The sequence below is a fragment of the Pipistrellus hanaki genome (assembly GCF_964339955.1).
Source record: "Pipistrellus hanaki genome assembly, chromosome: 9".
NCBI classification, from domain to species: Eukaryota; Metazoa; Chordata; class Mammalia; order Chiroptera; family Vespertilionidae; genus Pipistrellus; species Pipistrellus hanaki.
In genome coordinates this window covers 78427872-78449868 of record NC_140511.1, presented here as the reverse complement: position 1 = coordinate 78449868, position 21997 = coordinate 78427872, and the positions used below count along the sequence as shown (strand labels likewise).

General features: G+C 64.6%; 6 protein-coding genes and 1 long non-coding RNA gene across 17 annotated transcripts; 1 reads left to right on the top strand and 6 right to left on the bottom strand.

The window, feature by feature from the left end:
• Nucleotides 1-110: 110 nt before the first annotated feature.
• On the bottom strand, nt 111-3837 carry LOC311628622. Of its 2 annotated transcripts, none has more exons than XR_014796031.1 (3): nt 3500-3837; nt 551-626; nt 111-295 (listed from the first exon to the last, which is right to left on the bottom strand). It is a non-coding gene; the product is annotated as an uncharacterized lncRNA (long non-coding RNA). The 2 variants fall into 2 exon arrangements; XR_014796032.1 differs by having other exon boundaries at nt 551-611.
• A 196-nt stretch (nt 3838-4033) lies between these two features.
• On the top strand, nt 4034-6321 carry PPP1R14B (protein phosphatase 1 regulatory inhibitor subunit 14B). Its single transcript, XM_084895973.1, has 4 exons — nt 4034-4504; nt 5566-5649; nt 5930-5962; nt 6051-6321. Exons 1-4 carry the CDS (start codon nt 4247-4249, stop codon nt 6117-6119), a joined length of 444 nt encoding a protein of 147 aa, XP_084752099.1. The 5' UTR covers nt 4034-4246; the 3' UTR covers nt 6120-6321.
• Nucleotides 6322-6782: 461 nt separating this feature from the next.
• Nucleotides 6783-9309, bottom strand: LOC311628588 (uncharacterized protein). The gene is made up of 6 exons (XM_084895949.1): nt 8260-9309; nt 7930-8098; nt 7523-7635; nt 7360-7406; nt 6997-7032; nt 6783-6913 (listed from the first exon to the last, which is right to left on the bottom strand). The coding sequence occupies exon 1, from the start codon at nt 9182-9184 to the stop codon at nt 8396-8398; it is 789 nt and encodes a 262-aa protein (XP_084752075.1). The 5' UTR covers nt 9185-9309; the 3' UTR covers nt 6783-6913; nt 6997-7032; nt 7360-7406; nt 7523-7635; nt 7930-8098; nt 8260-8395.
• On the bottom strand, nt 6783-9579 carry FKBP2 (FKBP prolyl isomerase 2). Of its 3 annotated transcripts, none has more exons than XM_084895975.1 (6): nt 9316-9579; nt 7930-8098; nt 7523-7635; nt 7360-7406; nt 6997-7032; nt 6783-6913 (listed from the first exon to the last, which is right to left on the bottom strand). In XM_084895975.1, exons 2-6 carry the CDS (start codon nt 8092-8094, stop codon nt 6852-6854), a joined length of 423 nt encoding a protein of 140 aa, XP_084752101.1. In that variant the 5' UTR covers nt 8095-8098; nt 9316-9579; the 3' UTR covers nt 6783-6851. The 3 variants fall into 3 exon arrangements, with proteins under 3 accessions (XP_084752101.1, XP_084752100.1, XP_084752102.1); XM_084895974.1 differs by having other exon boundaries at nt 7930-8157; nt 9316-9371; XM_084895976.1 differs by lacking the exon at nt 9316-9579 and adding an exon at nt 8812-8965.
• Nucleotides 9580-11122: 1543 nt separating this feature from the next.
• On the bottom strand, nt 11123-14268 carry VEGFB (vascular endothelial growth factor B). 4 transcript variants are annotated; one of them, XM_084895958.1, is made up of 7 exons: nt 14044-14268; nt 13463-13541; nt 13054-13250; nt 12825-12898; nt 12611-12646; nt 12129-12263; nt 11123-11511 (listed from the first exon to the last, which is right to left on the bottom strand). In XM_084895958.1, exons 1-7 carry the CDS (start codon nt 14101-14103, stop codon nt 11490-11492), a joined length of 603 nt encoding a protein of 200 aa, XP_084752084.1. In that variant the 5' UTR covers nt 14104-14268; the 3' UTR covers nt 11123-11489. The 4 variants fall into 4 exon arrangements, with proteins under 4 accessions (XP_084752084.1, XP_084752085.1, XP_084752082.1 ...); XM_084895959.1 differs by having other exon boundaries at nt 13496-13541; nt 14044-14215; XM_084895956.1 differs by having other exon boundaries at nt 12129-12364; nt 14044-14207.
• A 736-nt stretch (nt 14269-15004) lies between these two features.
• On the bottom strand, nt 15005-19040 carry DNAJC4 (DnaJ heat shock protein family (Hsp40) member C4). 5 transcript variants are annotated; one of them, XM_084895944.1, is made up of 6 exons: nt 18625-19039; nt 17597-17690; nt 16495-16648; nt 16252-16413; nt 15271-15357; nt 15005-15182 (listed from the first exon to the last, which is right to left on the bottom strand). In XM_084895944.1, the coding sequence occupies exons 1-6, from the start codon at nt 18808-18810 to the stop codon at nt 15086-15088; spliced, it is 780 nt and encodes a 259-aa protein (XP_084752070.1). In that variant the 5' UTR covers nt 18811-19039; the 3' UTR covers nt 15005-15085. The 5 variants fall into 5 exon arrangements, with proteins under 5 accessions (XP_084752070.1, XP_084752069.1, XP_084752072.1 ...); XM_084895943.1 differs by having other exon boundaries at nt 16252-16416; nt 18625-19037; XM_084895946.1 differs by having other exon boundaries at nt 16495-16679; nt 18625-19033.
• A 471-nt stretch (nt 19041-19511) lies between these two features.
• Nucleotides 19512-21983, bottom strand: NUDT22 (nudix hydrolase 22). The gene is made up of 6 exons (XM_084895940.1): nt 21944-21983; nt 21179-21676; nt 20744-20842; nt 20180-20277; nt 19953-20046; nt 19512-19682 (listed from the first exon to the last, which is right to left on the bottom strand). Exons 2-6 carry the CDS (start codon nt 21656-21658, stop codon nt 19581-19583), a joined length of 873 nt encoding a protein of 290 aa, XP_084752066.1. The 5' UTR covers nt 21659-21676; nt 21944-21983; the 3' UTR covers nt 19512-19580.
• Nucleotides 21984-21997: the final 14 nt, after the last annotated feature.

Here is a 21997-nt window from a genome sequence, read left to right as displayed (position 1 = left end):
CGCTGAGCGCCGAAGCCCACACTGCCCATGGCCCAGAGGGTCCGGAGCCTCCGGGGGAGAGGGGGCGGGGAGCCGGCCCTGCCGCCAGCTCCTCAGCAGGTGCCCTGAAATCTTTGTTCCAGGGATGGGAGGGGGACGGCGCCGGGGCGCTGGGAGGGATGGGGCTGCAGCCCCTCCCGCAGGGCTTGGCTGGGGGGGCTCCCGCCTGGGGGCCCTGTGGGAGCCCCCCCAATCCAGAGGCAGTGGCAGCCGCAAGTTTAAAGTAGAACTCATCCAGAGGGGCCAGCCAAGTCACCTAGAAACCCAGAAAAGACAGAGCTGGTTCTGGGGGAGGAGGGGTCAGTCGAGGAGGAGGGTGCCCTGCGGGCCCCTTTGCCCCAGGCTCTCCGACCGCCAACCGCCGAGGGGAGTACCGCCTGGAACTGGCTCTCCTCAAAGTCCCAGCCACGTGGGACGCCGGCCCTAACCTCAGGGAGCTCCGGTCTTTGGCCAAGGCCCTGTGAGGCGTGGTTGTGCTCCACTTGAGGCCCGGAGCGGGAAAGGGACTTGCCCAAGGTCACTCAGCTCTGCAGGAGGTTTCCAGCCTGCGTCCTGACTGTCAGCGGTGATCCCTCCACTCCTGGTCCCTGAGGAGAAAGAGGAAGGGGAGCTGGACCTGTCTCCTCACCTCAGCAGAGCAGCAGAGCTGTGCCCCTCAGGCCCGGGACCACATGCAGGGAGGAGATGGCCTCTGCTCCCACCGGACCTGGCCTCTCGGCGCCTCAGCCCCCTTGTCCAGAAGCTGGAGGCTGTTGGAGAATTAAATAGACAAATGGGTAACCTATGACCCCTGGCTGCAGGAAGCAGGGCATCGAAAGGATGGCTACCAGGCTGTGGGGGCATCAGGGAGAAAGGAGGAAGGGCCTGGATCGCTCTGGGGCAGGGCTAGCGGGGCCTGGAGCCAGGGCCTGGGCTCCCGGGTCTGAGCGCGGGGCCCTCGGCCTGGGACAGGCACGCCTCCCGGGCAGCAGCTCCTTCACAAACGGGATGGGAGACGTTCTCCTGGGCCGGAGCCTCTCCTCCCACCGGCTGTCTCCTGAGGCCAGGGCTGCCCCCATTACAGGGCTCCGCTCCTCGGACACTTTTCCAGCCTTGGGTTTCTAATAGGGTTTCTCGGCAGGCGGTAATGGTGGAAGGCCGGCCGCCTTTCCGGCCTCTACCCTCGATTAAGGGAGCGCTCAGGGCCCACGGGACCCTCCCAGGGCCTCTGCTTAAGGAGGCGCTGAGAGCAGCCTGGGCTGATGGAGCACTCTGGTGGGGGGGAGCTGGGACCCCAGGAAGGGTGGGGCTGGGAGGCCGAGGCTGGAGGGATGAGGAGCGGCCAGCCCTGGCGGCACCCTCCAGTCCCAGGGGAGTCAGGCGGGAAGGCTAGGGCTGGGATGTGGGCACCGAGCTCTGAGCTCTCAGCCCCCAACCTCGGGAGGTCATAGAAACAGCCCCTGGAGAGACGCAGGGGAGCTAAGTGGCTTGCCCATGCCTTCGAGCCCTACTGGGCAGAGGCAGGGTGGGAACCCAGGTTCCGTGCAAGGCAGCCCGGCCTCCGAGAAGGCTGCGGCCAGCATGCATGGCCCTCTGCACTAGCCCTTCTCAGCGTGGGTGGCCACGGGAAGGACTGATGGACAGGGAGTGGGCCCCGGGAATCTGGGAGTGCCCTGGGGGTGGCATAGGAGGTGGAGAGAGGGAAAGATAGGAATATACTGGACCCTCCCTGCTTTGCCCGGAGAACCCACAGGGGTTATCGGTTATCCCCGTGAAATTTGGGCACCACAGGAAGCCTTCCCACCAGCCCTGAAGGGAGGAGGGACAGCGAGGTCACAGCACCGGGAGGGCAGGGCCCCAGGTCTTCATGGCCTCTAGGCCCCACTCCCACAGCAAGCTGTGGTATATCCCCCGAAACCAGGAGGACTCAAGGCCCTAATCAGTGTCCCGTTCAGAAGGAGTAGACCGGCTCTGATGGGGTCAGGTGGGGTGTGTCGGGGAATTTGGACTTGGGTACAATTGCTCCTTCAAGCAGTCCAGGCTCAGAGCAGGAGGCCAGGAAGCCAGGCCAGAAATGGGGCTCCTGGTGGAAAGGGTGGGTCCTCCCTAATCTATAAGGACAAGGGTCAACCCTTCCCGTCCCCCAGGCTGGCTGAAGGGAGACTAAGGCCAGAAGGAAGGCTGAGGGAGGGAGGACACATCTGCTCACTCTACTGCCCCCAGGCTAAGCGTGGTGAGCCTGCCCACTCCCCAGTGGGCCAGGCCCCTCCCAGGGAAGCACACTCCAACCCCTCTGCATCCCCACCTTCTGCCCTCTCTTCTCTCCAGCCACGAGGTAAGCCTAAAGTGCCTTACCCTAAAGTGCCAGGTTTGAGTTTGGCTGCCGTCTCAACCTCTCTCAACCCCTCCTGCTGCAGAGGGCTTCTCAGACTCCAGAGAGGTAGGTGTCTGTGACGGGTGGGCACAGAAACACTGCCTCAGACCCTGATACTCGGCTCGAAAGGAGCGCGAGCCTGCCCTGGGTGGGAGCACCCGAGGAGCTGCAGTGCACTATCGGGTGGTGTCTGAGGGGAGGTCGGGGGATGAGTAGAGATTGTGTCAGGGGCCTGGGATCACAAGCCCATCTGCATCTCTATTTGTGGGACTTAATGAACCTCCATGTTGCAGTCATTGGACCTTCTATGCATTTTCCTATTTAATCTTCACGGCAACCCCAGGAGGAAATTAGGCACACAGGAAGCCATTCATTCTTTCATTCAGTCATTTGTTCAACCAATAGCGATGGACCGCCTCCTATGGGTCTGACATACACACCGAGAGCTCAGCAAGATCAGGTAATTTGCTGGGTACACGTGGGTGTGTAGCTGAGCACGCCCACTCAATCACCAGCCTCCGCATTACGGGAGTCCGGCAGGTTTCGGCCCTATGGAGCTCACAGTTTGGAAGTGGGAGACGGACAATGAACAAGTGAATATTTTCTAAAGATACAGAAAATCAGATGGGGTGGTGTGTGTGGGGGTTGGGGGGAAGAGAGGGGAGATGGCGGGTGGGAATGAGAGCATTCTGCTTAAGAGAGGCGGGGCAGGAAAAGGCCTTGTGAGATCTGAGGGCCAGGACCTGCGGGGAGCGAGTGAGGTCTCCGCAGGCTGGACTCCGGGCACGCTTATTGTGGGTCAGTTGTTATTTTTATTGTCCTGAGTAGCGACTCCCTCACTTCCCAGCCTTTTATGCCTGCGTTTCCTCGTTTGTATACACGTTGCGGGGTGCGCAGGGCCGCACCCTGTGAAGGTCAGTCCTATGAGGGCACCCAAACAAGTTCTGTGCTTCCCAGCCCGGCTCCGCTGCAGAGGAGGGACTGCCAGGCGAGGCCGGGCTCCGCGAACTACATTTCCCACAATTCCGTTCGCCGCCGCCATCTTGGCCTGTGGGCGGTGGCCGCCTGGGGTCTGGCCCTTCCGACCGCCAGGTCCGTTCTGCTCACCCCCATCCCGGGCCTCCGCCATGAGGGGTCCAGGACCCCGCCGAGTAGGGCGTCGGGGGCCTGGCAGCTCCTGCCCGCCATCTCCGCTCCTCACCCGTGGGAGCCGGTCCACGTGTCGGCCGCGCGGAGAAGCCTGCTCGCCCCCCGCGGGCCACGCGCTGGCGGACAGGCGCCGGGGCTCCCACACCTCCTCGCCGGACGTCCGCCCGGCCCACTCCCCTCCCTTTCCAGGCGGCCCGTTTCTGCTCAGTAGAAACAGGATTCCAGGGTGCCAATGAGGCACAAGTCCCGGTGCCCGGCGCCTAGGACACCAGCTTGGAGAGGGCCGCTATAGGGGCAGCGGACCGCCGCCCGGACCCCGGCCCGGCAGACCCTCCTGCAGCCCCGGCGGGGCGGGTGGGCGGGGGCCGGCGGCGGGACTGGCCCTTTAAGGGGGTGTGGTCGGGGGCGGGGAAGCCAGCGAGACAGAGAAAGAGACTCCGGCGGCGGCGGCGGCGGCGCGGGCGGCGGCCGCGGGGGACAAAGGGCGGGCGGATCGCGGAGGGGGCGGGGCGCGGCCAGCCAGGCCCGGGGGCTCCGCATGCAGCAGCTGCCCCCGGCCGCCCCCGCCGCCGCCCTCAGCGCCGAGTCCGCGGAGAAGAGCCCACCGGCTAGCCCGCGCCGACGGCCCGCAGCCAGCCGGCGGGCGCCCGGGAGGCGGCGGCGCAGGGAGGGGCCGGACGCGCGCACGTGGCCCCGGCGGCCGCCATGGCGGACAGCGGCCCCGCGGGGGGCGCGGCGTTGGCCGCCCCGGCCCCCGGGCCGGGAGGCGGCGGCCCAGGGCCCCGCGTCTACTTCCAGAGCCCGCCCGGCGCTGCCGGCGAGGGCCCGGGCGGCGCGGACGACGACGGCCCCGTGAGGCGCCAGGGGAAGGTCACGGTCAAGTACGACCGCAAGGAGTTACGGAAGCGCCTCAACCTGGAGGAGTGGATCCTGGAACAGCTCACTCGCCTCTACGACTGCCAGGTGTGTCCCCCACCCCATGCCGGCACCCTAAAGCCGTCCCGAGCCGGGCTGCCTGGGCACCCCACCTTGAGCCTGCCTGTCACCCGAAGGCAATGGGCACAGCGCTTCCGCGCGCGCTCCCGCCCGTCTGCCCCCGCCCCCAGTGTTTGCTCTTTTTTGTCTGACTTAAGTCACTCGTCTTCTCCGCTGCCTCCCTCCGGCCACCGCCTTGGTCAGGCTCGGGGTAGCCTGGGCTTGGCAGGCGGCGTGGGGTAGCCTGCGCTGGCAGTGGGAGGAGGTCCAAGTGCCTGCTGTCCTAGACTGGCTCCAGGACGTTAGCCCGGTTGGCGAGGGGTCCATAACCAAAGCGTCGGCTTATTCCAGGGGGCCCGCCTGTAGTTCCATGTTGGCGTCGGGGCAGGCAGGCCGGCTCCCTGGTTCAGGTTCTCCACCCCGTGACGCCTTCCTTGCTCACACGGTGACTCAGACCCCTGGGGGCAGGGTGGAGGGGTGGGCTTGCCCTGCTGCCGTCCTAGCCCAGCCCTGGAATGCTGCTGGCTCCAGACCTTAGGTTCTTCCTCGGAGGAGAGGTGGCAGGCACCCGCCCACCGCAAAGCATGTGCTCTTTGTTTCCCCCTTTCCAGGCCTGGGTCCTTCTCGCTGACCCCTCACCCTGCACTTCCTCCTCACTCCTGGGAAGCTGTGACAGGTGTTTGGGGGAGGGGAAAGGGCTGTGACGAGCTGGGACAGCTGGCCCCACCTGCTCTGGTTGAAATGGGGGGCCCAGAAGTTAGGGAGACACATCTGCAGTGTTCCCAGCCCAGGGTCCCCAGCCCTAGCTGTCTGACACCTAGGGTGCCCAACTGGCAGAGACAGGAAGTATCTCTCCTCCCCCCCATCGGGCAGTTTTCCTTGGCAAGGGCCCGGTCTGTTTTCTTCCTCAGAGCAGCTGCTGCTGTCTGCTGGGCACAGAGGGCTGGCTCTTCCCAGAGCAGGGCAGGGGCCTCAGCCAGCAAGCCCCTCTCAAACCTCTCCCCCAACTCAGGCCTTTGTCTCCCCCCGCCCCCCCCCCCCCCCCCCAGGAAGAGGAGATCCCCGAGCTGGAGATTGACGTGGATGAACTCCTGGACATGGAGAGTGATGATACTCGGGCTGCCAGGGTCAAGGTGAGCGGGGTGGCAGAGGCAGGAGGGGGGGCATGGAGTAGAGGGCTGCAGGGAGGCAGTGCCAATTGGGTAAGCACGATTCAGAGCCAGGCCTTTTGTCTGGTGCAGCCAGCTCTGTGGCACTGAGCCTCAGCTTTGCCTCCAGCAAATGGGACCCATGCTACTTGCCTAGCGATGGCATCCTGACCTTGGGGGTGGCCCAGCCCCTTAGAAGTGGGCATGGGTAAACTCCAGGCCCGTTCCCGAGAACTCAATATACTTCTCCCTTATGTCCCACTAGGAGCTGCTGGTTGACTGTTACAAACCCACTGAGGTACGTGGTTTCCCCAGAGGGTGGAGGGTAAGCCTGGGCTCCTGTCATCTTGGGACCTTGTCTTCCTAATGTCCTCCCTCTTGTCCAGGCCTTCATCTCTGGCCTGCTGGACAAGATCCGGGGCATGCAGAAGCTGAGCACACCGCAGAAGAAGTGAGGGTCCTCAACCCAGGTGAACGGTGGCTCCCACAGGACAATCGCTGCCCCCTGACCTCGTAGCAACAGCAATACCAAGGGGCCCTGCGGCCGGCCTGGTGCCATGAGCAGGGCTCCCTGGGCCCCTCACTTAGGGGCCTCTTCCCTGCCCCTTGTTTTCCACTTTGGGGTTTTTTTATTATTATTAAACTGATGGGACTTTTTGTGTTTTTATATTGACTCTGCGACGCGGGCCCTTTAATAAAGCTAGGATATGCCTTTGGTGCAGCTAACAGGCTTGGTTGGTCTCTTTTAGGGGGACACACTGCTCTGTAATGGTTACCAGCTCAGCTTCTCCCCAAGTGACTGGAGGCCTTCCTGAAGGCCACGTAGTCATGGTGATCGCCCAGTGCTGGCTCCCAGACCTGGAGCTAAAAGCAGCTGGGGAGGGGGGGTGTGGGAGAGGGCACTGTTGTTGTTGGCAGCAAGAATATTTTTTTCATTCTGGGCAAGGGCCACCATGCCACCCAAGGCCTGGCTATCTTGACCCCCAGGCTACTGAGCCTAGATCCCAAGGTTCTGAACCACAAAAGGAGACGGTTCGGGATGCCGAGGAAGAGGGAGGCTGGGCTGTGGTTTTTAAGTCTCTCAGGGCCCACAAACACACACAGGCTCCTTTCATGAGCTTTAAGATTTTTTTTCTTAAACAGTCTGGTCCCTGATGGGGCCTCTCCACCGGCCCTCCCCAGCTCGGCTACAGTTCTGAGCGGCGCTCGATTTTGAGCAGCTCCACCTCGAACACTAGGGTCGCACCACCTGCGGCAGAGAAGTGAGGTAGAGTGAGTGCCAGCGGCACAGCAGGTGGGAGGGGGAGTGGGAGGGGGCCAGAGGTCTCTTACCTGGGATCTTCGGGGGAGCGCCCCGCTCTCCATACCCTGTCAGAGATGCACACACAGAAAACACAGTGAGCTGCGGTCAGAGAGAGGTTCCGCAGACATTCAGGCTGAGACCAGGCTTCTGCCCAGCCAGCAATGGCGGTGTAATGGGTGGGGGGGCTGCAAAGGCCAGATAAAGGGCACAAGGTGGACAGCAGAGCCAAGTGCCTCAAGGGTCTTGCCCTGGCGTTGCTGGGCACAGCTAATCTTGGAAGAGGCATGAACTGTAATGACTGGGTGGGGGAGACCAATACAGAGGCTGAACCAGCCTTCACCCTTCCCCAAACACACCCGGAACCCTGTACCCCCTCAGGAAGGCCCTCTTACCCAGTTCCGATGGGATCACCAGCTTCCGCTTCTCCCCCTCACACATCCTGCAGGACAACATACTCAGCATCTGGCAGCACTCGGCTCCCTGTCCTCCCTCCCCCCATTCCTGGGGCTCGCCTCCCACCGTTCACCTGGACCACAGCCATGGCCCCTGACTCACCCCAGCAGCCCCTGGTCCCAGCCCTTGATGACCTGGCCCGTGCCCAGGGAGAAGACAAAGGGCTGGTTCTTGGGCAGGCTGCTGTCAAACTCCGTCCCATCTTCCAGCTTCCCCTGTGGGACCATGGGAAGGCCAATGAGGAGGAGGGTTCTGACAGCACCCCACCCCCAGCTCTCTTCGTCAGGCTGTCCCCCCACAGCATTGGTGGCCATAGTCCTAGAAGGGGACAGAGCCTTAGGCAGCTCACAGGACACTGTAACTCTTTGTTGGTTCCCCCTGGGGAGTGGACAGTGAGGAGCACGATAGAACCATGGAAGCTGGCGGAGGGGAAAAGGTCACCCACCTTAGCAGAGGAACCTGGTCCCGAGAGTCCCCACCCACACCCGGAGGCCGGCCTCCTCACCCACCGTGTAGTGCATGTGCAGGACGTCCCCCTTGCGCGATTTGATGGGACAGTGGTCTACCCGCTTCTTGACCCCGATCTGCAGTTTCCGCTTGCCCTCGGCCCCCGCAGCCGTGGCCAGGGCACTCAGGCAGATGGACAGGACTGTCAGGACCCAGCTGAGTCTCATGTCTCTGCGAGAACAGACCCCCACCGACCGACCGACCGGGAGGGCAGGAAGGGCATGGAACACCTGCAGGTGGTAGGATTCCACACCACCGGACTTTGTCTGCCCCCGGGGATCCCCTCGACCCGGGTCACCACCCTCTCCCCCGGGCTCCAACGTCACACTTACCAGTCCAGTGAGAAGGGAGCTTGCCCGAGGACCCCAGCAGCGGGGGGAGGGGGTAAGGGGAGGCCACAGCAGCCAGGGCCCCGCCCCTTTGCTCACCCTCAGCCCTTCCTTCCCTCCTGGCCCCCAACTCCGTTCTTCAATTCCCACCCGTCCCTTTACGCAAAGTCCAGACCCTATCTGCCTGCACAGCAGTTGCCCTGACCGGGCGACACCACTCACGCCAAACCCAGTTGCCCCCTGCCCAGCACACCCACACCTCTGCCGCCGCTGCAGGGGATCGGCCCCGAGGCACCCACACGTCGCCACTGGGGGGCTCCGGGGAGCCCCGGTCCTCTGGGGAGACCCCCCAGGCCGGCCCTGTGCCTCCGCCCGGGGCGCCTCCCCAGCTCTGAGCCCTCGGGGGTCTGCGGGGCACCCAGACTGGCCCCGTGTCGGGTGACCGTCGAGCCCGCTCAACCCACACCACCTCTCCCGGGGGAGTTCTAGGCCTACCACGCTCCCAGGCCCGGCCACCACGGAGCCCGCCCCCGCGTGGACGCCCCGGGCCATTACCTGGGCCTACCCCTGCGCTCGGCTCCTTGGCCCCACCCTTCAGAGGGCGCGGTTCCGCCCCCAGCCCCGGAGCCCCACCCTCGACGGAACGAGATCCCTTTTCCTGAGCTGCACCCACGCCGCTCACCGGCTGGAGCCCCGCCCCTGGCGCCTGGGCCTCGTTCCCCTCCGTCTCCGAGCCCGAGGCTCCGCCCCCCGCCTGTCCCAGCTCCTCCTCCAAGGCCAAGGCCCCGCCCCCCACAAGCCCTGGCCCCGCCCCCGGGCCCAGAGTCCCGCCTTCCGCAGGTCCCAGCTCAGAGGCTTCTGCTCCAAGTTCCGCCCCGACTGCCGGGGCCCCGCCCCGTGCGGCGTGAGGGCCCTCCCCCTGCGGCATCCCCGGTCGGCTCCCGCACCAGCCTTCAGGTTCCTCGTGCCCTACCCTCCTTGACACTCGGGACCCCGGCCTGACCCAGCCTGCCCGCGGACACCCCGGCTCCCTCAGCCCGGGCTGTGGCCCCCGCTCACCTCCTCGCCGCGCCCCCGGAGTCAACTCGTCGTGCCACCGCCTCTGCGCAGGCGCGTCACTGCGGCTACCAGCCCGGGCCACGCCGCCCGCCCTCATTGGGCCGCGCGAATCCCGCCGCCACCGCCCGCGGGGGAGGGGACTCCCTTAGCCCCGCCCTCTAGAGCCACGTGACCATCGTCACTTCCTGTCGCGCGGTAGTTGGTAAGGTTAGGTGAAAGTGACTTCCGAAAGGACCACAGACACTTCCGGTGGAGGTGAAATTAAGGTCAGGGGGCGCGGTACCTGAAAAGTGTCTTGAGACGCCATTTTGCGTCGCCCCAGCCTTGCCCACGACATCCCTGGTGTGTCCTCCGGACACCCCCCCCTCCCCAGTTAGTTGTTGTGGAAAGACTCGGCCTGAGTGAGGCGGGTTTGAACTCGGGACCTGCCTGTCACTGACTGGCTGACCTTGAGCTGAGTTACTGGCCTGGCCGGCTGAGTACCCCACCAGGCAGGATTGCAGCGATGCTGTCCACCGCCAGGCGCCCGCCCACAGCCAATGCTCTCCCTCTTCTCTCTCCGCGGCCAGGCTTGCCTCTGCTTGTCGCCCACTGACCACTGTGTCAGCTGCAGTGAGGTGGCTGTTATTTTCAGGCGCCCCAGTACCCAGCAAACATCTCAAACAACGAATCTGCTGTGAGCAGGCAGCTAAACCTAGGGTTAGGGAGACAGCTGATTTGAGGTCAAATCCCCAGGTCAATCGGCCTATTTCATCCAATAAAAAAGGAAGAGTCACAGAGCTGACCCCGGAATTGAGGAGTAAGCAAGGAGGCGCAGGCGAAGCATCGTGCGTGCCCAGTTCAGCCAAGTGGACCGAGATGGTGGCCCGAGGTCTCTAACCCTCTTCTCTCCTCCTTCCTGGGCTATGGCATTTTCACGGACAGCATGGCGATCATGACATGAAAATATTAATCACTCAGGAATTGTCTCTTCTGGTTTAACCCCACTTTTGCCTTGAGCCCAACAAGATCACTATCACCCCCTCAAATCTACCATCACGAGGGTGGGTGCTTCGGATTGACCTCTGCCCGAGTGTCCCACCTCAGCAGGGCAAAGCCATTGTACCCGGCGTTGACCTTTGCACCACCCCCCTCAGTGCCTGGCAGCATGGGAGTCTGTAGGCAGCAGGCTGGGCAGTGCGCTTGGACTGGGGCAGAGAAAGGTCAGGAGAGTCCCGAGCAGGGGCACCCCAGGTGAAAGGGAGGTGAAGGTGGAGAAAGCGGGAGGATTGCGGTCGGGGGCCTGTCTCTCAAACCAAGCCCACCAGCCTCAAACCTCTGGTGCTTCCCGTTCAGGGAGGGGGAACAAGGCAGGTGCACAGCTTGAGTTAAGCTACAGGGGGGCAAAAAGCAGGAGACAGTGCTGCCCAGCAGGGAAGGTACGTCACATGCTCAGACCTTCCTGAGCCCCAGTGACCATCCGTGTCCTCCGTGTGCACACATGGAAAGCGGGGCTCAGGCAGAGAGGCAGTGACACCCAAGGTCATTCAGCAGATCCGCTTCCCACCTCAAACTCCCTGGCCATCATCGGCCGTCCCCTCAAGAGCAGGGGGGCGGGGACTCCCTAGAGTCTGACCATAACGACATGAATGTGAAGGATACAAGTGGGGCTTTGGTTGTGACTTGGTGTGGGACCTTGGGCCTCATTTACTCCATCTGCACCGTGAACAGAGTAAGAAGCTCTGGGTCTAGGAGGCAGTGTGACACAGACATTCATGCTTGAACCAGCCAGCCTGGGCAGTGACAGACAGTGACACAGGAGGGAGAGCTCTGTCCATCTCTTTTATGGGGGTGGGGGGTGGGGGGGCATTGTCACAGTTCTCATTCCAAAGCCCAACTCCCATTATTTGCAGAGCGTCAGGGTCGTCTTAGTAAGGGCAGGGAGGGGGCCGCTGCAAGCTGCGCACTGACACAGGGCGGTTAGACACTGACACGGACCCCGTTCTCTCCCACGTTGGTACGCGACCCCTCTTGCTGCCGCCAAGTCTCGTCCACCTCTGCCCACCATGTTGGAGGGCAGCCTTGCAGAGACAAGAGCTGGCCAGAAAGCCCTCGGAGAGGCACAGGCCCTTGAGTCCCTCTCCGGAGTGCGGCCTGTGAGGCAAGCGGCCCCACTGAGTCTGAGAAGCAATGTGTCACTTTCGCAGCTTCCGGCACCTGAGGGGGGGAAAGAACGGGATTCTGTTCGTGCTGCCTCGGCTCAGCATCTGCTCCCTCTGGACCCGCCCCCTTGTTCCCTTCTGCGAACCTCATTCTTTCCCAGCATCCCAAAGACACCCCAACTGGCCTAACTCGTGGCCTCGCTGTGGAAGGGATGGGCTGTGAGAAGCCCTCGGACGAGGGTGAACGGGGGTTACACTCCGTCCCCTGCCTCTCAGAGCCCGTAAAGTGGGACAAATGTCTGCCATAGTGGCTCTGGGAAGGCCCAGAGGTTGCAAACTGGAGAGCTAGCTGTCTCATGTCTACTTCAGGCAGATGTCACCTCCTCCAGGACATCTCTGACCTCTCAAAGGACGACGCCAGGTGCGCCTTACCAGAGGCCCTGACAGCCTCTGCTGGCATCAGTGTCCTGTGCCGGCTCCTGCCCTGGAATGTGAGCCTTGTTTATGCCGAGCCCGGCGCCGGCAGACACTCGGTAAATATTTGTTCAACACATTCAACAGCTCCCCTTCCCTGGCTCCTGTCCCACTGGCAGGCGCGCCCTGGGCCTGCACCAGGACAGGGCCTTGCTGGCTTCCCAATCAGCTGCCCCCCCCCCCCCCCCAGCTCCTCACCTGCAGGTGTCTGGGTTGAGCTCTAAGCCCCGCCCTTGGCAACGGAAGAAGCTGCGGCGTCGGCAGCGGCAGCGGCAGGTCCTGGGGTCAGGGCGCTGGCGGTGCTGGGTACAGCGTGGGCAGAGGGGCCTGGGGCTGGAGTGGGATGGGTGATGTCAGCTTGGGAGTGTGCTCCGGGGGCAGGGTCCCAGCCCGGAACAGAGCGGGGCTGGGGATGGTGGTGGGGAGGATCAGCCCTAGGAGGAGAAGAACGTGTCTGGGGCGGCGGGAAGAAGAGTCTTCCCTGGAGGGGGCTGGGGTGGGTCAGAGCACACACACCGGGGAGCAGAGGAAAGGGGAGCGGGGGGCACAGCGGGAGGAGAAAGAGGGGAGCGGACCACAGCTTCCTGAGGCTTGCACAACCCTTGCCCCACCCACACATGGCATCCTGGGCGCTGGGCCTGGGTTCCAACCCCACCTCGACAGGAACCCAAGAAACTCACCTGTCTGGCTTCACAGCACCCTCTCTTTTTTTTGGTCTGAAAGAGAGACCGACAGAAACAAGGAGGAGGAGGATCAGGAAAGCCAAGCGTCCTACTCTCTTGCCCAGACCCCAGGCATGCCCGGCTCCACTCAGAAGCCTGGTCCCCGTGGCGGGGTACCACCACGCCCACGCCCACACCCCAAGCCTGGTCTCTGCTCGCTCAGAGTGGGCACCTGCATTCACACTGGCTGTGCTCTTCCAGGGACATTTCCCCCAGCTGGCTGCTCGGGTACCGGACCATGAGGATCTGTGTTCAGGAGAACAGGGAGAGACAAAGAGAGAGGAAGAGAAGACAGGACACTCCATGGCCAGGAGGGAGAGCCGCTTGCCCACCTGCCAGGGCTCTGGCTGCCATCCGTCAGCCCCGAGCACCAGCGCCCACCCCAGCCAGGCCCACGCTACCTGCATTCGGACTTGGTGCTGCCCGGTGGGCACGCACTCCAGGCCATCGTCAGGGCAGCAGCCGCCGCAGCGCTGCACGGTCACACAGCTGGGTACCAGTTGTTTGGCCACGGTGCCCATGAGCTCCAGAGTTAGGGGCACAACCACCTCCCGTGGCTGGCAGGTGGCGCGCGCATACACATCTATCCATGACACCACTGGGGACAGATGCATACGGGTTACGTCCCCACTGGTTTCCTGCAGCTGCGCCCTAGCCCCGGTGTCACAGCCACCCTCCGCTGGCTCCCAACCTGTTCACCCAGAACCCAGGAACCCCCTTCCTCAGTTTCCACTTCTGTGAGACGGGCAGGATAAGGGTTTGCACCTCACACAACAGCTGTGATTAACCAGGAGGATGAACACACAGCACCTAGTGCCGCTAGCGCGAAGCGGCTACTGTTACCTTTCTTCTGGTGGCCGGCGGCGGCATCAGGCTGGGAGCCGGGCGCCTGCAGGAGACAAGAGACCTGGGCCGAGGTGCACTCCAGTGGGGTCACTGCCCCAGGGCCCTGCCCTTGCAGTCAGGAGGCTTCAGCTCCTCGCTGACATTCTCCCCGATTGCTCCACTCCTGAGTCCACTCGGCTTTACCTGTCCTCTCCTGGCCACCTGGGCCCTGCCCCAGCCATGACCGCCAGGCGTGCTCCGCCGGCGGAGGCCCCTCTCCCAGCCCGGGACCAGGCTTGTCTGGAGGCCGCAGGTCAGAGGGGGCACGCCGGGCACCGGCCCAGGTGGCACAGATACCCCGGCAGCTCCGCCCCGGCGGCGGCGCCCGGGGGAATGGGGTGGGGCAGGGGAGGGGCCCCGGGGATGGGCCGGCGGGGAGGATCACCTCCCAGGGGATGCCCAGGCCGACTCCGGCCGCGTCCGGCCCGCGAGTCCCCTCCGAGGCCGCTCGCGCCTCCCCACTTCCGCCAACCTTGAGAAGGGCACGGCGGCGGCGGGCCACCTACCTGGGCGCGGGCCAGCTGCAGGAGCGCCGCGAGCAGCAGGCGGCGGAGCAGGGCGCCCATGGTGCCCACGGGGGCCGCGGGCCGGGGGCTCCCGCATCGCCCTAGCCGGGCGGCGCCGGGGGCGGCGGCAGCCGGAGCCCCATGGCGCGGGCCGGGCCGGGGCGGGCGGGGGCCGGGCGCGGGGGGTGGCTCCTCCGCGGCCCCCTCCCGGGCCCTGGGCGCAGGCAGCGCAGCTCCGCGCAGCGGCGGCGGCCGGAGGAGCCGGGCGGAGGGCGGCCGGCGGGCGGCGGGCGGCGGCGGGGACGGCGGGGGCGGCGGGGGGCCGGCCCGGGCTGGCGGGCGGGCCGCTCATGTGACCCAGACACGCTCCCACCCGCGGGCAGGGGCGGGGGCGGGGCGGGGGCGGAGGGGCGCGGCCGCCCGCGGGCCCGCCCTCCGCACCCCCTGCCGCTGCAGCGGGGAAAGGGGACGCACCGCCCCGGGGGCCGGGCCGGAGGGCGGGCGTGGTCGGAGGAGCGGCGGGGCTGGGGGTGCGGGGCCGTAAGGAGCGGCGGGGCTGGGGGTGCGGGGCCGTAAGAGGGGAGCCGGGGCTGGGGGTGCGGGCCCGTAAGGGGGGAGCCGGGGCTGGAGGTGCGGGGCCGTAAAGGGGGAGCCGGGGCTGGGGGTGCGGGCCCGTAAGGGGGGAGCCGGGGCTGGGGGTGCGGGGCCATAAGGAGGGAGCCAGGGGGCCGTAAGGGGGGAGCCGGGGCTGGGGGTGCGGGCCCGTAAGGGGGGAGCTGGGGCTGGGGGTGCGGGGCCATAAGGAGGGAGCCGGGGGCCCGTAAGGGGGGAGCCAGGGCTGGGGGTGCGGGCCCGTAAGGGGGGAGCTGGGGCTGGGGGTGCGGGGCCATAAGGAGGGAGCCGGGGGGCCGTAAGGGGGGAGCCGGGGCTGGGGGTGCGGGGCCCTAAGGAGGGAGGCGGGGAAGGCTGAGAATCACTTTATTGCACGCCTTTTTGGGCGGGGACGTCCGGAGAGGGCACACGCAGCGTCCGGGTGAGAGGCTCAGGGGGGCACGATCCCTGGGCCTGGAGGCGGCTCGGGTGGCGGCTGCAGCGGCGGCCTCGGCTGTCGCTCCTGCAGGAGCCTGGCTCTGTTGGCCCTGCGGAGAGAGCCCGGGCTGTTGGCACGGGGACCCCGGAGGCTGGTCCCGGGACGGTGAAGAGGGGGCGGGCGGAGCAGGGACAGACCTGGCTCGGGCCCGGGTGTCGTTGTAGATGGTGGTGATAATCCGGTCCTTTTCATCCATGAAGCTTCGGTGCATCTGCTCCAGCTTCCTGCAAGCGGGTGACAACGAACGCTGGGTCCCCCAAACCCTACTGTCCCCCGCTAGGGTGTCAGTGCTTGCTATCTGTGGGAACCTTGGCCTAACTGCCCGGGCTGGGTGAGCAGGGCAGTGCGGAGGAGCCAGGCTTGTCCAGGGTCCAGTGGCCACCCTGGACCCTGGCTGTCCTGCGGAAGGTGAGGACAGCAGCACCGAAATCAGGGTGGCCCTCGGAGAACTTGGAAAGGGTGTGTGTCTAATGCCATCCCTGAACTGGTGGGCACTGCCTCTGTGTACCTGTGCAGGAGCGCCTTGGCACGAATGGGGGAGGGAGGGGAGACAGCTGGTGCCAGACCAGTGAGGACAGCTGCTGGGGAGCCCGTTCGCAGGCATTTCTTTCTTGTGCCTGACTTTGGTTGGCTCCACCCTCCTGGTAGTCAGCATCCAAGATGTACATGCCAATTATAAAACACAAAATACCCTAGATGCTGAAACCAGTTTGGCTCAGTGGTAGAGCGTCGGTCTGCGGACTGAAAGGTCCCGGGTTCGATTCCGGTCAAGGGCATGTACCTTGGTTGCGGGCACATCCCCAGTGGGGGGTGTGCAAGAGGCAGCTGATCGATGATTCTCTCTCATCGATGTTTCTAACTCTCTATCCCTCTCTCTTCCTCTCTGTAAAAATTCAATAAAAAAAAATAAATAAAATAAAAATGAATAAAAAAATAAAATACCCTGGAGATGACGTTAGCCCCCAGCGCAGAGCTGCCTTGGCTGAGAAAAAAGGGGCTCCAGAGACCTACTCCATACAGTTCTTAGCCTAGAGACAGAGTGGTGTGGGTGGCCGACTGGCCACGCTGGGCTTCGCGCCCCCCTTGCCCTCTGCCCGCCCCGGGAAGGCAGGGTGCACCTGAAGGCGACGTAGTGCAGGCCCATGCCCGCCAGCATGATCAGGAGGCAGTACCCCAGCACCCGCTGGTTGTGTCTGTACTGCTGCCGCCTCGACTCCGGCCTCTGCGGCCTCACTCTATGAAACTGGGCCCAATATTGTGCATTCGGGGGCTCCCAGGAGCTGCTGGGAAGGAGAAAAAGAGACATGAGGGGAGGAGGCGCCCAGGAGGTTTGGAGGAGAAGCGAATGGCAGACATTGTACCTGTGCGCCTGGTGAGCAGACGCGGGGTGGGCGGCGGCCCCCGGCGGTCTGGGGGGAGCAGTTGAGCGGAGCTGCTGGTCGTAGCTGCGGCGGCTCTGCTCCCGGCTGAGGACCCGGTACGCTTCATTCAGCTCCACAAAGCGGCTGTGCAGGGCTGGGTTCCCCGGGTCCCGGTCAGGGTGCAACTGAGGCGAGGCAGGACTCCCCTCAGCTCCCTTCCCATGCTGCCAGGACCCATCTCCACCGCGTCCACCCACCAGGGCTCCATCACTCCCAGAGGCCCTGCCTGGACAGTGGCCTTACCCCTCAGCCCTCCGGCTGGCCGCCCACCAGAAAGCCAGTCAGGAAGCACTCCCTTCCCGCCCACCTGCTGCCTGCCTCTCACTGATGCCCCGGCCCAGGTGTTTTCAAGAGCAGGCAGGTCCAGAAAAACAAGCCCAGCCCAGCCCTAGCCGACTTGGCTCAGTGGACAGAGCGTCAGCCTGCGGACTGAAGTGTCCCAGGTTCGATTCCAGCCAAGGGCACATGCCTGGGTTTCAGGCTCGATCCCAGTTGGGGGGGGGGGTGTGTGTGTGTGCAGGAGGCAGCCGATCAATGGTTCTGATTCTCTCTCATCATTGATGTTTCTATCTCTCTCTCATCCCTTCCTCTCTGAAATCAATAAAGAAATATATTTATTTATTTATTTATTTAAAAAAAAAGCTGAAACCGGTTTGGCTCAGTGGATAGAGCATCAGGTTCGATTCCGGTCAGGGGCATGTACATTGGTTGCGGGCACATCTCCGGTGGGGGGTGTGTGGAAGGCAGCTGGTTGATGTCTCTCTCTCATCGATGTTTCTGGCTCTCTATCCCTCTCCCCTTCTCTCTGTGAAAAATCAATAAAATAAATTTAAAAATATAAATAAGAAAAAGAAAAACAAGCCCAGCCCATCAGACAGGACCCCTGGCTCTCTTCACACCCTGCCCAACCTCTGCCCCTGGGGCACTGCCCCTCCCTGTGGCACCAGCCTCTCAGTTCCATCCTGGGAATCTGACCGGGACCCCAGGAACCCAAATGGACTCTGAATTCCCCTCCCACCTCCCTGCCTAGGGCCGCTGGTACCTCCTTGGACTTGGAGAAGAAAGCCCGTTTCACTTCCTCGGTGCTGGCACCAGGGTGCACCCCCAGCAGCTCGTAGTAGTTCCTGGGACCAGACCTGCGGAGAGGCCAGAGCCGGAGGGGCTCAGGAGACAGACACCTCTCCCCTGGGCCACACGCTTCACCGCAGCAACCAGGCGCCGAGAGCACTGAAGCAGGTGCCAGGGAGACCTCCTGCCACCCGGCACCAACCAGGCCCAGCCCTGCTGAGCTTCCAAGGTCAGGCGCGTTCAGGGCGGTATGGCCGGAGGCAGGAGACCTGCCTCCAACAACCCTCCTCTCTGGGTGTTTGGGGATGGGGCAGGCCAGACCAGGGGGCCTCAGCAGGTGGTCCTCAGACTCCCTGTGTCAGAAACTCCCGGAAAGCTTGAGATTCCTGAGCCCCGCCGAAACCGGTTTGGCTCAGTGGATAGAGCGAAGCCAGTTTGGCTCAGTGGATAGAGCGTCGGCCTGAGGACTGAAAGGTCCCAGGTTCGATTCCGGTCGGGGGCATGTGCCTTAGGCACATTCCCAATGAGGGGTGTGCAGGAGGCAGCTGATCGATGATTCTCATCGATGTTTCTAACTCTCTATCCCTCTCTCTTCCTCTCTGTAAAAAATCAATAAAATATATTAAAAAAAAAAAAAAAAAAAAAAAAAGATTCCTGACCCCCATCTCGTTCCTGCCGATCGGAATCTCCAGAGCAGGACCCAGGAATCTGCATTTTTGTTTCAACAAGCCCACTCCCCCGCCGGCTGGAAGCAGGGATGCTCCACAGCCACAAGAGCTGTGGAAAGAGCATGGGGCTTGGCTTAGGCCAAACGCCGCATCTGCCTCCTGACTCGCTGTACCTTGGCGGCTCTCCCTTCACCTAGTCCTCGGCAGGGAAGGTGAGGCTACCTGAGACGAGGCTGTAAGGCACCTGACAGATCCTAACATCTCAGCACCGAGGGCAGGGCCTGGCGCTGGCTGGAACTTCCGGGAAGCCACCGGCCCCCCGCGACCGACTCACCGCTGCTGGGCGGCCTCCGCGAAGAGCCGGGCGGGAGGGCTGCGGGGCCACGGCCGACAAAGGCACAGGGGCAGCAGGGGCAGCATGGCGGCGGGAGGACAGCTGGTGGAAGGAGGTCACAGGGAGAGTGCATGGGGGCCAGCCTGCAGGCGCTCCGGGGGCGGCGGGAAGGGGCCCGGCCCTCATTACCGGCCAAGGAAAGCTGGAGCGGGCCCGAGGACCCAGGGGCCGGTGGGGCCTCCCGGCTCCAGCCCAGACCCCGGTGCCCTGGACCTGTGCTGCCTAGAACCTGGCCTCGACGTCCGGGCAGCCAGACGCGGGCTCGGAGACCCCCTGCCCAGCCCGGGAGCTTGCCGGGGGAGAGGTGGGCAGTGGGTGGAGGAGGAGCCACACCAAGCCCCGCCCCCTCCGCACTCACGGCCTCCATTTCCTGCGCCGACTTAGGCCCCGCCCCACGCTCTCATTGGCTTAGATGCCCAGGCCACGCCCATCACACCGGAAAACGCTGGGCCACGCCCCCGTCACCCATTGGCCTTTGACACTTCGGGCCCGCCCCCCGAGGCCAGAGCCCCGGAGGCGCGGAGAGGCGGGGGCATCCATCCCCCCCGGAAGCGGGCGGCACCGAGGCCGTCGCTCTGTCGCACGAACGTGGCTGTCAAAAACGCCGCTTTGCAGGGAAACACTTTGCACAGAGCAGTTTCCACCCCGTGGTCGACCCGGACCCTCACCAGAGCCTGGCGAGGGGACACGGCCCCGCAACCCGGCTGGCAGAGGGCAACACCCAGGCTGGGCTTTCTCTTTTCCAAGCCGCTTGTCCCGGCTCTCACCCACCCCGGCTCTCCCAGAGGCCCCTCTCTGCCTCGTGCAAACAGCATGTGTCAACGGAATCCAAGAATAAAGTCCTTTATTGTCCTTCGAGCTGGCCGTGGTGGCAGGGCTGCGGACCCGAGGGCCACTCAGGTGGGGCTTCCCTGGCCCCGGTTGTAGAGGAAGATGGCGCCTTTGGCGGAGGGGCAGAGCTCGGCCCACATTTCAGTCTCCTGCAACCTCCTCACTCTCTGTGGGAGACAGAGAGGCAGACATGTGGCTCTCAGGGCTCTCGCAGGAGCTGTGCCCAGAGCCCCTGAGCCTCAGAGCCCTCGGCACTGTGCAGTCCCTACTGAGACATGGAAAGAGGCTGAGCAGGTCTCGGGCCCCTCCCTTGGGCTTCCGGCATCCCCAGTGAGGCCTGTGGCTCTGGAGAAAAGCTCTGAGAGATTTGGGAGCCTCCAGGCCTCTGCAAGTCCCAGCCCCGCTCCTCGTCCACGCCAGTCTTGGCCGCCTCGCACCTGTGTCTCCACAAAGATGATCCCCGTGGACTCGTGGGCCTCGGGCCCCCCGCTCATGTAGTGCTTCCTCACCTGCTCAGAAGTCAGGCTGCACCTGGGTGAGACGTGAGGATGGTGGGTGGCCAGTCCCAGGAGGGCCCCTGTGGAGCCCCGGCTGCCTCAGCCCTGCCCCTCCACCCACACCCCCTGCCCAGGCCCCAGGCCCCCGCCCCCCAGAGCTCACTCACTGGACGAAGAACTCGGCACTGGCGCGGCCCGCACTGGTCTCATTGCGTGCGATGCCCAGCAACAGCGGCTGGCTCAGGGTGAGCAGTGGCAGGTTCACCTGGGGCCAGGGTCCCACCTGTCAGTGCCCACGGCCCACAGCCCTGCCCCTCTCCGTGGAGACAGCGCACACACTGCCCCGGAGCTACACATTTCAGTGTGTGGCTCAGCTGCCCGGAGGCTGGGTGTTGGATCACGGGCACGCTCGCTTTATAGGTGGGAAAACCGGACCAGAGACTGAATCGTTTGCCCAGCGCCACCCAAGGAATACCGACCGATCAGCTTCCAGTTACTTCGCTTTTCGGCGGAGTGGGCAAGGCCTTCACAGTGCTCACGTTGTAAAGAGAAAGAACTCGAGGGGCACAGGAATAAGGGCTGGGCTGCCACTCCACGTGCCCAACTGCAGAGCCCAGTTCTTCCCTCAGCGTCTCCTGTCTGCAGACCCTCCCCCAGCCCAGACCAAGGTTAATTCTGGCATGTTCTACCACCTCCCTCCCAGCCCGCCCCGTCCTGGGACCCTCACTCACCTCATCACTGATCTCCTGGAGGACGCTGGAGAACAGCTCGTGCACCACCAGCGGCCCCGGGAGGTCCTGGTGCTGGGGGCTGTGGCCGGGGCACAGGGCCTGGGAGAGGGAGGCTCAGCTCCGGCCCCGCCCCCTCCGGCCCCGCCTCCCCCAGCCTCGCCGTCCCTGGGGGCCTGTTGTGTGCTGCCTAAGAGTGCTGGCGGCCCCCTGACCCAGGCCCTCCTTCTCCAGATGGACAAGCAGAGGGCCCGCTGGGTCCCAGCCCCCACTCCCCAGCTCCTCACAGATCCGGGGAAGGGGTCAGCGAGGAGGCGGAGGGCGGCCTTGAGCAGAGACTTTCACAAGTAACCAGGCCAATTCCTCCTCCGAGGGCTGAGGACAACAACGCTGAGCTGTCTGGGTCTCGGTGCCTTTGCACCCAGCCTGGCATCTCACCTGAGGCTCAGGGTGCCCACCAGGCACGTCCACCAGCCCAGGGGCCTCGGCCACCCGCCGAGAGCGGCGCAGGAAGACAAGGAAGTCGTCGGCGGTGGCCAGGGCGGCACCCACGCCCAGAGGGTCTGCCAGGTAGGCCTGCTTGTTACCCCAGTCGGCAGCCCCCTGCTGCCGCAGCCAGGCGGCTGAGCTGGCCCAGTTGGTGCCCAGGAAGTCTCGGTAGGAAGTAAGGCCCAGGTGCAGCAGCAGCTGTGGGCCCTGCGAGCCAGCGGGCGCCAGGGAGGCCGAGTGCAGGCGGAACTTGGGAGCGTCAAACAGCCAGGGCTGGGCCCGGAGCCGGCTCTCCCAGGCGGCGGCGATGGCTCCGTCCCCTCCGGGCAGCGGGCGACGGTCGAAGGCTGGGCTCAGCTCAGCCCGGACTTGATCCTCCGGCAGCCCGCCCGGGGGGCACTGCAGCAGCAGAGACACCTCGGGGTCCATGGTCTGGACAGGGCAGCTCTGGGGACAGTCACAGCCAGGCCTGTCACCTTGGGGACCTAGAGCACCCACAGACCTACTGAGGACACCCCCCAAGCCCTTTGGCACCCCCCTGGGTGGTCAGTGTCTTATCCTCCAGCAGGCACCCGAGGCTCCAGCTGCCAGGCATGCCAGGGACTCCGGGCACCCCTACCCCCGAGGCCCTGGGTCCAGTCCCCCCTAATGTCCAGTCTCCCAAACCCAGGACCCCTCCCAGGGCGCGGGGGCTCAGACTCCAGCGGAACTCACCGCCAGTTCAGCACGCAGGCCCCGCCCCCTTCCCCCGAGCGGAAGTGCCCGCCC